Raw genomic sequence first — 13416 nt, 5'->3', positions numbered from 1 at the left:
AAATTTGAATCATTTTCAAAAGTTAGAAAAAGAATTATAACAATTATTTATTTATATTCAAAATATGAGCGTCCAAAAGTAAAGGACAAAATTGAGAAAAACAAGACAGACAAAAAAAAATAAGCAAGTTTGTTTTTTTTTTGTTTTTTAGGGGTTTTTTTACGAAAGAAAAAATACGTAATTCAGTCTGTTTAGTCTCATACTGAACAAGATGGAAAGAAAAATATTTGTTTTATTGCTAATCCATTTCGAATTTATTTTGTTCTAATAAGAAAAATAAGGTACTAGTGCAGTAGTGCACTTAATGATCCGTGCTGAAATAATAACGTTATTATTTAAAAAGCCATTCTTAACATGGGAGGGGAGGGTGTTTTATAACTATTCTATACTTTAACCTCACAATTGAATTAAAAAAAACATATCATAAAACTTTAATTAAACTTGGAAATACGATTTAAAAAATAGCATGGTATCAGTAAGTGCATTAGCACCAAGAATAAACGAGGATAAATAAGACTGCAAAAAAGGAACATATACCTATGCGGCTATTTGTGTGCCGGCGGTCGGTTGTATTTTCTTCTCAAAGATTTTTCTAAATTGTTACGAAATAATATTTGCCCTTTTAAACAAATGCATTGAATTTATTTGGCATATTTTTCGTACAATTAATTTTTTTGCTGTTGTTTTATTCTATGCTTAAAAGTATAATATGGAATAAATTACTGAACTCATAAAAACCATGCAGTTGGCCCTACAAACACAACAAAGCCGAATGGAATCTTTACAAGAATAGCAATTAAAACAAAGTAAATTATTACAAGCTATATTTATGAGACAAGTAAAAAAAAAAGATCGTCGGTTTACACCTGAAGGAATTGCAAACTCTCTATCAGAATTTTGTATGAACCAACAAATGCTCTGACTTTTCCAGTGTATTTTTTCTAAAAGATGTCAGTCGTTGTCTGACGAGGAAAAAATTAGTCTGCTGTTACAAAAAGTCGGTACTCAGGAAAATACCGAGTATACAAATTTCATTCTCCCAAAGAAACCTTAAGATATTTCTTTTAAAGAAACGATAGATATATCATCGAGAATATGTGTCTAAATATCGTAAAACAAGAGGAGGATTTTATTTCTTATGTAAGAAAAAGTAAATGCCCAATGTGAATTATTCAGGATAAAAGACCCCACATAATATGTTAAAATATTTAATATTTGTTCAGGGTTTCACAGCCGCTAAAGATAAAGGGATTCATTCAAGGATATTATCAATCATGAATCTAGATATTGAGATAACTGTACAAAAAGTTAGGGAAGGGTGCCAAAAGCTGTTGAATTTAAAACAGGACAATACAAGTATTGGATAAAAAATATTGCGAAAGTACAAAGGGTTAAACAAATAAATACTGTAGAACATGTGGAGGGAGGAATCACTTCACAATAAAATATGAGTGTGGATATAAAGGTCACAATTCAAAAAGAAAAAATACTGAAAAAATGAAAGAATAAATACTAAAAAAAAGTCTATGAATTGTAAGCTGAAAAGTAAACTGTCTTCTGGATACTGGGAATGATATATCCTTAATTGATGAAGTAACTTAGAAGAAAATTGGATATTTAAAGTTACAAAATACGGAAAAATTGCCAGAAGTGTGTCTGGAAATAAACTCAAATGCAAAGGTGAATTTTATACAAATGTGACACTGAATGAAAAAAAAATGTATGTTATATCAGGAAAAAAATAAAATATATTTCGTATCGATTTGATTCCATTTATAGAAGAAACCCATAAACTCGTTTTATAGAAAAGTAAGTGTGGCAGAGATAGAAAATTCCAAACTGCAAGAAGAATTTATTACGGATTTAAAAAAGGATTTTAAAAAATATATTTCCTGAGGAACTGGGTTGCTGCACTAAGGTTGAAGTGAAATTTGAACTGAAGGACAAAAATAAACCGGTGTTCAAACCTAAAAGGAAGTTTCCATTCTCTTAACTGGAAACAATAGATGAAGAACAAAAGAGACTCGAATAAAATGGAGTTATTGAAAAAACGGACTACTCTGAGTGGGCATTACCCACAACATATATATAAAAAAAAAAGAAAATGATCAGGGTATATGCGTATTTCTCAATTGGACTAAATGATTGCTTAAAAGCATACCCGAGGAAATTTTTTCTAAGTTGAATGGGGGAAAAATTTTCTCAAAAATTGATTTATCAGAAGCATGTTTGCAGGTCAAAGTATAGGAAGATTGTTACAAATTACCTGACAATAAATACCCAGAAAGGATTATTTGCCCTAAAACAGTTGGCTTTTGGGTTAAAAGTAGCCCCAAATTTATTCCAACAAATTATGGACACCATGTTAACAGGCCTAGATTCGCAATGGCTTACTTAGACGACATTCCAATAAGAAGAAAAAAAGTTGAAGACCATAAAATCCATATTCGTGAGGTATTCGAGATTCAAGATGGCTCTCGAAAAATGTGAACTTGGTATGCACAAAATTGAATATTTAGGACAAATAATTGATCGGAAAGGTAGACGATCTAATCGAAATAGGACAGAAACAATTAGAAGCGTTATTCTTGGATTTTGCGAACTACTATAATCTTTATATCCCACATATGTATGAATTAAGAGCACCGTTGAATAAGTTATTAAAGATGAAAAAATGGCACTGGCCAAAAGAATGCGGGGAAGCATTCCAAATATTTTTTTAAAAAGTGTTTGTTATCTAGCTTTGGCACGTTACGATCCGAAGAAGGAGTTATTTGTAGCAACATATTTTTTTCTTTACATAGGAATCACCACTTATCAAGGCCAAGAGGCCGCTCGAGGATAAGGGTTAAAGAGTGTAAAGTAGAAGTTGGACAATATCGTAATCGTTAGTAATTGAGATTGGGTAAATTTATAAACTCATATGGAATGGCTCATCAAAAACTTGTTTCCGTTAGACTTGAAGAAAACCATATTCCAGTCAGCTGGAAAGCAGAAAAACGGAAGACAATTCCATAGGCGTGCAGTTCTAAGAAAGAAGCTTTGCTCATGCAATCTACGTTTAGGTTTTGGTACAGATAAAGAGTGGGTGAAATTAGTGATAGTGTTTTCTGCTAGACGGGTGTTTCTTGTGAAAGTTTGGCGAGGGGGACCATAGAATGGGGCTCAGCCAAGCACTTGCCATGAAAATAACGATAAAGTAGAGACAAACTCGCAACATCTCGTCTGTGAGAAAGAGGTTGCAAGGAAGAGAAAAGGACATGTCCCACAAGGCGACAAAGTCTATTTTGAACTCTATCAAGGCAGGACAAGTCCTTTCTAGCAGCTCCTGCCCAGATGTGACAACAGTACTCCATCCTTAGATGTACCTGGCTCTTATATAGATAGAGAATTGCATCAGCAGTGAAATATCTACTGGATCGATAGAAGGATCCCACCATTTTTCCAGCGGCTTTGGCAACGGATTTAATGTATGTGTTCCATTTAAGATCAGGATTAAAGGTCAAGTCCAGAAGCTTGTCAAAACATGAGGCCTCCCCAAGACGAGAGTCATTCATTTCAATTGATGCCAAATGAGGATCAGAGCGTTGATGATGTAAAGATAAAAGCTTGGTTTTAGATGCATTAAAAGTAACAAGCCACCTCTTTCCCCATTGTACCACTTGCTCAAGATCAGAGGAGAGATAATCAGAGAGAACTTGGTCGTTTACAGTCTTAGATGTGCTACCATAGATAGTAGTGTCATCAGCATAGATGTCTACGAATGGTGTAAAGATGTGATTTGGAAGATCATTAATATAGATCAGGAAGAGAGTTGGACCTAGGATGGACCTCTGAGGGACTCCAGCATTAATACTAAGAGCTTCTGATTTCTGCCCATCAACCAATACTGTTATGAACCTATCAGAGAGAAATGATTTAATAATTGAAAAGACATTTCCAGCTATACCATAGCTGGAGATCTTGTGAAGTAAACCTTTATGCCATACTCTATCAAAGGCCTTTGATATGTCAAGAGCAATTGCCCTAGAAAGGTAGTCTCCATCGAGAGATTCGCTAATCCTATGAGATAACTGTAAGCACATCTGCTGTAGATCAAGCAGAATGGAAACCATATTGCGTGTCACTAAGAAGGTTATTTTTGTTGAGATGGTTGATTACTTCTGTATTTAACACAGATTCCAGCAACTTACTCATGACGCACAGGAGACTTATTGGCCTGTACTGTGAGGGAGATGAGCGATCACCTAAATTCTTAAATACGGGGCATACTGATGAGATTTTCCAGGGTGATGGGAAGCAATTCTCCTTAAGACAACGTTTAAACAGTTTTGTAAGGATGGGCGCAAGTTCTGGTTGGAGATTTTGAGTACTATAATTGGAATACCGTCAAGGCCGGTTGCTTTACTGGAATCAAGGTTTCCGATTAGTTTGGTAACATCATGTACAGATATTTGTATATCACATAGCATGTTTTCTGATACAGGAGGAAATATTGGAGGTTGGCAGCCTTGGTCGCAAAGATTAGAATTAGCTGCAAAGTTATTGGCAAAGAGTTTGGCTTTGTCCGATGCTGACGAGATTAACTCATGTCCATTGATGAGAGTTGGGATAACGCACACGCTTCTGTTCAGGATTCTGTTTGCTATTTGCCAAAACTGGTGGGAACCAAGCCGCTGCTCAGCTACTTTGGACTTGACGGACTGAGCATACAACTCTCTTGCATTCTTTATTACTCTTTTACAGTGGTTGCTGGCAGTTCTGAAAGCGGCTTTAGTATCAGTACATCTATTACGTTGGAAGCAATGGAAAAAGTGATTTCTATGCGCAATGGCAGCAGCACATTCCGGAGAGAACCACGGTTGGCTGTTAGGTTTTTGCTGGAATTTTTCGAGGGTATGAAACGGTCTCTACCTACTATTAACTATTCTGTCAGATCTGATACTATAGAGGACACATCGTTTTTAAACATGGAACACAGAGGTAGATCTGATATAAATGTGCGGAAGCTATCCCAGTCAGCCATGGAGTATCGATATACTGTACAATGGAGAGGTACATCTGGGGACTTATTACATTTCATTTTTATCTTAACCGATACAACTGAGTGGTCGGAACATCTAAGTGGAGACAGAACAGAAGCTGAACACAGTTCAGGGCAAGTTGTGAGAAAGAGGTCTAGGAGACTTGCATACTGGCCGTCAGTATCGGGAACACGGGTGGGTTCGTGAACAATGTGAGTGAGGTCATAAGCATTGGAGCAATCATGTCAGAAGCTCCCCTCATCATCGGTCTTGTTTGAGTGAGTTAACCATTCCACATTGTGAACATTGAAGTCTCTAAGACATGAATATTAGCTGAAGGATAAGCAGATAGGGCGTGGTCAATTTTCTCAGATATGCTTTTAAAGCTAGTAACTCCGTTGTTGTGGGGGCGATAGAGAGCAAATATAAATGCAGTAGTTTGAGCAAGTGCAACCCGGTAGCACATATAGGGTAAGTTTGGATCTTCTTTGGAGATGTCCCTACCACATGGAAAACCATCCTTTATATATGCACATATTCCATGCCCATGGCGATCTTGGGGGTCAGATTTGGAAGTTAAATTAGAGTATCCTTTAATTACGAACTCATCTAGGGAAATGGTCTGTCCAATGCCAGTTTCACTTAAAAATAATATGTCTGGTTTAGTCTCCTGTAATTGGGCTTCAACCTCTGGAACGTTAGAACGTAGACCCCTGATGTTGGGGAAGGAGACCTGGTAGTGGGGGTCTACGTTAGAAGTTTGATATCCGGGTTTAATCGTGTGTTTTTATTGAGACTTTTCATGATGGTGTTTTGGGATTTGTGGACTAGGTCGACAGGAATGCCTGAAGCAGGGCAGAGAGGGAAAGCAAGAGAGAAATAGAAATGAAGAAATATATATTTTTTGTAGCACATGAAAAGGTAAAGCCGTAACAATTACCCACCAATATGGCATCGAGAGGTCTCACCAGAAGTTACTGCACGGTCCAGAAGGCATTCACCAAATCGCAATACAGCAGCCCCAGTACTTTGCACCTGCTGATAGGACAGCCTCCTTAGTGGTTAATCCAAGGTTTGGGTCCCTGACTATCAGGCGGATAACATCAGCCCAGATTAAACGATTACCTCCAGCACCCTTACTAATGACATGGCTACAAGCATAGACATAGAAACAGAAAATTTCCGACATCCCTAGTGGCTGTTCACGCAAAATACTGCCAACCTAGAAAACAGCTTTTTCTTCTCCCTTTGTCAGAAAAATCACTCATTAAAAAATGAGGACTGAGGGACAAATAAAGAGAAGCGAGAGTAACGGGAGCTGCCGATAACGTATCCACAATGCATTGTCTACTCTCCATTAAAAAAAAAATAAGTATTGTACTTAATAAAAGTCCATTTGGTGTGTTTAAGAGGGGGTTAGATGACAGATTCCCCTCTCACCAACTGAAAATGAAAACAATTGCAAAATATGCGAGCGAATACAGGTTAGGAGCTGTGCTTCTACACAGATCAGATGGGTCTACTAAACCCATGCGTCAAAGGTTTTATAAAAAAAATTACAGTCAGATTGAGAAAGAAGGTCTGGCAATTGTGTACGCTATAAAAAAAAATTCATAGATTCATCCATGGACGATCATTTGTCTTGCAAACGGACCATAAATCTAGCTTGGTTCAAGCACAAAAAAAAGATAAATGGTAAAGCCAAATTTTAGGGAAGAATTTAGCTTTGGGGAAGATGTTATAATGGAATAAACTAGCACCCCTCTAATAATATACAGAGAATGTAGATATAATCCTCCGGGAGAGAGAGTAGGAAGACACCAAGAGGTACGCACTCTGTCCTTTGTAAATAAACCTTTGTGTTAACCCTAAGCGTATGTCCTGTGGAATGATTATCTAAAGAAAGATATATCAATAATTGAATCTTATTCATGATCACGTTGTGTTTGGTCAGCTGACCTACAAATGCTTATCTTTATGTCCTTTTAATTTAGATTATGGCAGATTATTTGAAGTACTCTTAAATGATTGAGGGAAATTTACACTTTTACGAATAAATCAAGCAAGTATTACAAAAATAGGTAACATTTTCATATTACACTAGTAGAGCCTGGTCGCTAGAAACGCGGAAAATTTGTCTAAAATGTATTTTTACAAAAGCGAGAAATTCGTTTTGCTTTTTGTTTTGTTTTATAGTTGTTTGTTTGTTTATTTTTGTTTTTTACCCGTTTCTTTTTGGCGAGTAGCAACTGCTTCGGGGCATTATCGTTTCAGATTGATGCTTTGTGATCGTTGAAAAAATTCGGTAAAACGGCTAAATATGTTTTCAGTGCCCAATTCGAATTTTTAATCACCTGCCTTTAAAAACCTGGAAGTGTTCTTCTGCTACCTTTTTTTCATGGGTATCAACTAGAAACAATGAAATGTAAATTAAATAAATTCTAAACAATAAAATTTACAACCTCAATTTTCCCGCTTTTCTAGCGACCACTCTGTATTTACATCACTATTTTTCCCCCGCTGCCACACCCAGGATCTGCCAGCAGCAACCTTACTGCATTAGGAGATCACCACACTCTTCAGCACATCCAGGTACACTTTCGTGTTGACTTTCAAGCCGACTTCGAAGATGTGAGGTGGCATGATGTGGCCCTCACTTGAAATTACACCAAAGACCATAACTGTGACCGGAAACTTCGTTGAGCTGTGTCCTCAGGCGTTGAACCGTTCGGATTTGTATTTTGAGGGTGCTAGAAATGGTCCTGTTGTCATAACTTGGATCGACAGAGAGCATGAGTTGTACAGCGGCGCATCTCCTTACTCGTTTGTTGAACATTGTTTCACTTTCAGGCATGATAGAAGACTTATATCGTTCTTGAGATTTGTACACAACTGACCAACTAGTAGATGGTTTGCAACAAAAAGAAGACCGGTTTCATCAAACGGAAATGGAATCATGTCATCTTTTCTAGTACGACAATTTTATCGTTCCACACTGCATTTTCCTGTTTTCTTTAATTTATTTTTTTTGCCCTGAATTCGTTAAAATTTATTTTTCTTGTCATTAATTTATTCACATTTTTACTTTTTTTTTTAGTTCAGTAATTTTTTTTATTTTATTTTTATCTTTAAGCTATTACAATTTTTCTTTTTTATTTTCAACTTTCATTTATATATTTCGTTCATTTTGGTTTGAACTCAGTAACGACTTTCTTTCTGTCTATTTAATTTCTTCAAATTTCCTTACTTTTTTGTATTGCATTCTTTTGCACTTTCTTTTCTATTTAATCACTTTTTCCCCCTTTTTGTCTTTCTTTAATTAAATCTTTCGTTCTTTCTTAGTGTTAACTCATTCACATTCTCTGTCTTTTTCTTTTTCATTTACTTTTTCTTTCTTTTTATCTTCCGTATATTCATAATTTTTCTATGTTTTTTTTTCTTTTATTTGTTCATGTTTTTATTTCCTTTTGTTTTCAACTCATTCATCTCCCCCTCCCCTCAGAGAACGACCACGATTCCTAAAACAAAACAAAATCTGCTAATCTCCAGTTTACATGCAAATAGGCCTATAAAGAACGGATAAAATACCAACCTCTGACTTTAGAGAAATGTATTTTCCTTTTGGATAGAAATACCCATTGTCGCATGGCAAATGATCTGTGATACTTCCATTGATGTGTACCTCGACATCGCATTGTTTGTAAACAATTTGGCTGTTGCTTGATGAAGTAACATTCGTCAAACTGATATTTCCCATCGGCTGGCATTGCATTGGAACACTGGAAACTTTAAAGACAAAAAGAATGTGTTACATACCTGTGCTTGATTTACAAGTACATTAATAGAATGTGCTCTAAGATTGTCGTGGTTTGCCAACTAAACACTCCCATGAAGCAAACGCAAACACGCCGTCGCCTGAAATATGACACTCCCTGGAATACGCTACGACCACACGTGCTAAAATAAGCAACAGCCGTTTTCAAGCAACAAAGAGAAAAAACAAAAACTTAATCTTTCATAAACTAAACAGAAACAATTATTTCGAACCTAATTAAAATAAATACAGTTAATAAACACTGAAAACATTTTTAACTGTAAGTAATATAGTGTGAAATTAATTATAGCTATTCGTTGTTTAGCGACACAATCACTGGTCGTAAGGCACTCATAGCGATTCATAAAGCTAGCGGCTTTTACTGCAAATCTCCAGTTTTTATCCTCGGCGGAGGTCAGACCATTCCTATACTGATCTGGTCCTTGTTGATTTTGCGATGGAAGTTTAGTTCTGTTCAGTTCTAGGAGGTCCACTCTCCCAGGCTGGTTTGGTTTTGTTTGGTTATTGTGTTAATGTCATTTTTTAAATGTTAACCTTTTTTTCACTTAAGATTTAGAATTTTTGTATGTTGTGTTACCGTGGATAACTGGTCGATTGCATTGTCTTTGTTTTTAATACACGAACGCAGATAGATAGATAGATAGATAGATAGATAGATAGATAGATAGATATCGACTGCTATTCGTTCATAAGTATTCAAAGATGCATTAATCTTATAAAATAAATACAAGTTTGACGCTTGGTCACTAGCCAGTCAACCAGTCAAAGAATGGTAATGTTTTCGTATTATTTGGATTCGGGCTACTGTTCTCGTCTTGAGTGTCATTTTCAAAACGTTTTGGTCGATGTAACTTCCGACCTTCTTCGGGTACATCTGGTTGAATTCGGGAATGTTTCTGTCGAACTCGGGAACCTAGATGGAATTTCGAACGAAACCCTTTATTTCTTTCACGGGGGTAGCATGTTCTCGTTCCTTCGGCCATGACTGGATTGAAGTCCTAAGTAATTCGTAATTGTATTTTCGCCCACACTGAGAATTGAACCTTCAACCTTCACGAGAATATCACTTTAATAACTGATTTTTTCAAGTAGTCTAGCTACTGCGCCACGAGTCCTTGCGAGTCTGAAGAAGGTCAGAGATTACATCGAACGAAACGTTGTGAAAATCACACTCAAGATGAGAACAGTAGTCAAAAGAATCCAAATAATACGAATAACCAATCCTCATCTCAAAAATTCAGAAACGTAATACATAGTAATCCGACTGAGAGTATGGATTTAGATAAACCCGTCCTACTGCAGATATCCTAACTGTAATCTCCGAACGTATATTCTAAGCACTTGATAAGGTAGGAGAAGCTATGTCAGTAGTCCTAGACATATCTAAGGCATTTGACAGGGTTTGGCCGTGGCTACCGTAATATGATGGCCTAGCGACGACTATAATTTAGTCTGGTGATGTCATGAACATCGATCTGTTGAAATTTGGTCACGTGTCTCATGACTAAACCGGAAGTTGGTTTAAAGTTTTGGAGGGTTAAGTAAATTTAAACATGCCGTCGAGATGTATAGTTCCAAAATGCCCAGGTAACTCCGAAAATGGGCCAAAAGTTACTGTGTTTTCATTTCCCCAAGAAAAGGAAATAATTTACCAGTGGATTAATGCAATAAAAAGAAAGGATTTTACTCCATCTAAATATAGCAGAGTAAGTGTTAAAATGTTTGAGATGTTTAAAGAAAAAAAACGCGCCTTTTTTATTTTTATTTATTTATTTTTTAGAACGTATTTTAAAATAAAAATGAAAGTATGTATATAGAAAATGAATTTTACATGTAATTTAAGTTATGTGCTGAAATAATAAATTATTATTTAGAAACTTATTTAAAATGGGGAGTATGGTGAAAATATTATGTACTTTCACCTAACAATTTAATAAAAGCGATATCGTAAAAACCGAATTCCTTGTTTAAATAATTCTAAATAAGAAAAATCATTTATCTTTTTAGTTCAACTATTTTACTGTGCAATATTTATAGGATTCTTCAGGCTTGAAGTATATATATATATATATATATATATATATATATATATATATATATATGTGTGTGTGTGTGTGTGTGTGTGTGTGTGTGTGTATGATAATGCAGAGTGATCCGTGCTATTTTTTAAATCGTAAATTTTTACGACGTGCCCCAGCGTATTGTAAACACCCCAAATCCCCATGTTAAGAACGTCTTTCGGAATAAACACCCCAACCTCGAAAACCGTTCTTAACATCGGGAGGTTCAGGGGGTGTTTATTCCGAAAGCCGTTCTTGATATGGGGAGCTTGGGGGTGTTTATACTACGCTGGCCAGGTCGTAAAAAAAATCTTTTTTTGTATTTTTTCTCGTTTTTTTTACTTTTGTTTATTTACAGAAATTTCCCAATTTTTTATGTTATTTTTTGCTTATTAAATTGTTAGATGAGAATAAAGTAAGCCACCCCTATCCTTAAATCAAGAATAGGTTTCTAAATAACTTTATTAGGCACTTCTGCAGTTTAACATTCGCAACCAAATTTTAAAAGCCACTTTCGGCACGAGAAGGTAAGGCTTTGTTAACTTTTACGTTGCGCGGACGGAACTCTCCTAAAATGAAAACAATTTGTTTGTAGATGTTAAACTGCACTAATACCTGTTACTAGTTATGTAAACTGCATAAACACCGATTTATTTATTTACCAAATTATATTGTTATATTGAAGTTTCCAGCTGTAAGATGGTTACCATTAAATTAAAGCTTTATAACAATTTTGATTAATTAATAATTTCATGGCCAAACAAGTTACTTAAAGTTACTTAGTTAATGAAAGAAAAATAGGTAAATTTTTAGATTAGATCCACCTCCACAATTTCTTTTTAAATGACTACTTTTATAGGTAAATTTTAAATGACTACTTTTATAGGTAAATTTTTAGATTAGATCCACCTCCACAATTTTCTTTTAAATGACTTTTAAAGGTTTTCGACTATCCTGAATACGGAAATCGCATTGAAATTTTGCATAAATAAGTAGTTATCGAGATATAAAAAGTTGTTTTATGCATCGGACATCTTTATTTACGTGCGTACGCGCGCGCCATAAAGATGGCCGCCAAAGAATACAATGCATAAAACAACTTTTTATATCTCGATAACTACTTATTTCTGCAAAATTTCAATGTGATTTATATAAACTTTATGCCCTAGAATCTCAATCGCTTGTGAAATATTGCTATAAGTTGACTTCAAAAGCTCTTTCTCCGACTACTTTTGAAAGGCAAAATCTTAATTTGGTTTTGCAAATTTTCAACGAATATACTATTCAAGGTTTGCTAACCTTAGGAAAACAGGAATGCTTGCCAAATTATGCAGAAATCGCACAATACATTCAAATATTTTATATTTGGTGGACAATAATGAATGTGAAAACACCATATAAAGGTTGTCGACTTCGTAATAAATATGCTAATCCACGTACATTAAATAGTGAAAATTATAGTTTCCTAAATGTGTTATGTGACTGGTTAGAAACTTGGAATAGCATTCCTGGAAGAACTGGTAAGTTAACAAAGGAAACATATACTGCTTTGCACCATACTACTTACGCAATTTTAGAATTGACTAAATATTGTATAAATGTACTGAACACGGTGTATATATTACCAGGAAAGTTTCAGACAGATAACATTGAGGCAAGGGTTGGCCAGTATCGACAACTTAGTGGAGATCAGTATAATATATCGATACTTCAGGTGTATGAATATGAAAAAAACTCAGAATGTTTTCTGTTTTAAAATTGAGCTTACCAATTAATAATCGAACTATTGAATTGAAAAATTTAAAAGAAACTAACTGGGATGAAATGACAAGGGAGCAAGAGTTACATGTTTATAAATTTAACATAGATGTAACAGAAGATGATGTTAATCAATGCAAGGAAGTACTTCCTGTTATATTATACTTAGCAGGTTATTGCTGTCATGCCGTTTTCAAAAAACTGAAATGCAATAGCTGCAAAAATTTAATATCCGGGAGAGAGGCTGTTGAAGAAATAGCTGAATTAAACAGCTACTTTCAGGGTATTAACAGAGGATCTCTGCAATACCCAAATGATATAACTAATAATTTTGTTTTATATAATTATATAGTTATAAACAAACTTACAAAATGCGATTCTTTTTTACATTCGATTCATCAGAGAAAATTAGCCATGTACATAACTTTAAATATTTTAGCTGATCAAAATCGATTATTTCATGTTGACTCTTGTGATGAGGGTCACACTATTCAGCAAATTGAAAAAATGCTGATATGGAGTTCATCGAATTCCCTTATAAACAATTTTTGTCGCAAAGAGAATGACAATATTAATAAAAAAAATATTAGAAAAAGAAAAATTCAAACTTTTAATTAAATTCTACAACAGATTTTTTAAGAGTTTTAATATTCAATGTTTGAAATATTTCTGCTTTAGTAACTTTGTTTATACTAACATTTATTTGAATTTAATTTTTAACTTATTGTTTGTTATTCAG

General features: G+C 34.8%; 1 protein-coding gene across 1 annotated transcript in view; it reads right to left on the bottom strand.

The window, feature by feature from the left end:
* Positions 1 to 13416, bottom strand: part of LOC145271002 (organic cation transporter-like protein) — a 50804-nt gene that overhangs the window by 30949 nt on the left and 6439 nt on the right. Inside the window, exon 2 of the mRNA XM_080126569.1 lies at positions 8617 to 8810. Within this exon, the coding sequence (XP_079982695.1) occupies positions 8617 to 8810 (194 nt within the window). The remainder of the gene's footprint in view (positions 1 to 8616; positions 8811 to 13416) is intronic.

Source organism: Euprymna scolopes, chromosome 4 (genome assembly GCF_053919585.1).
Source record: "Euprymna scolopes isolate OS-2025 chromosome 4, ASM5391958v1, whole genome shotgun sequence".
Classification (NCBI taxonomy): domain Eukaryota; kingdom Metazoa; phylum Mollusca; class Cephalopoda; order Sepiida; family Sepiolidae; genus Euprymna; species Euprymna scolopes.
The sequence above is the reverse complement of the archived record's forward strand: the minus strand, read 5'-3'. Positions and strand labels throughout refer to the sequence as shown.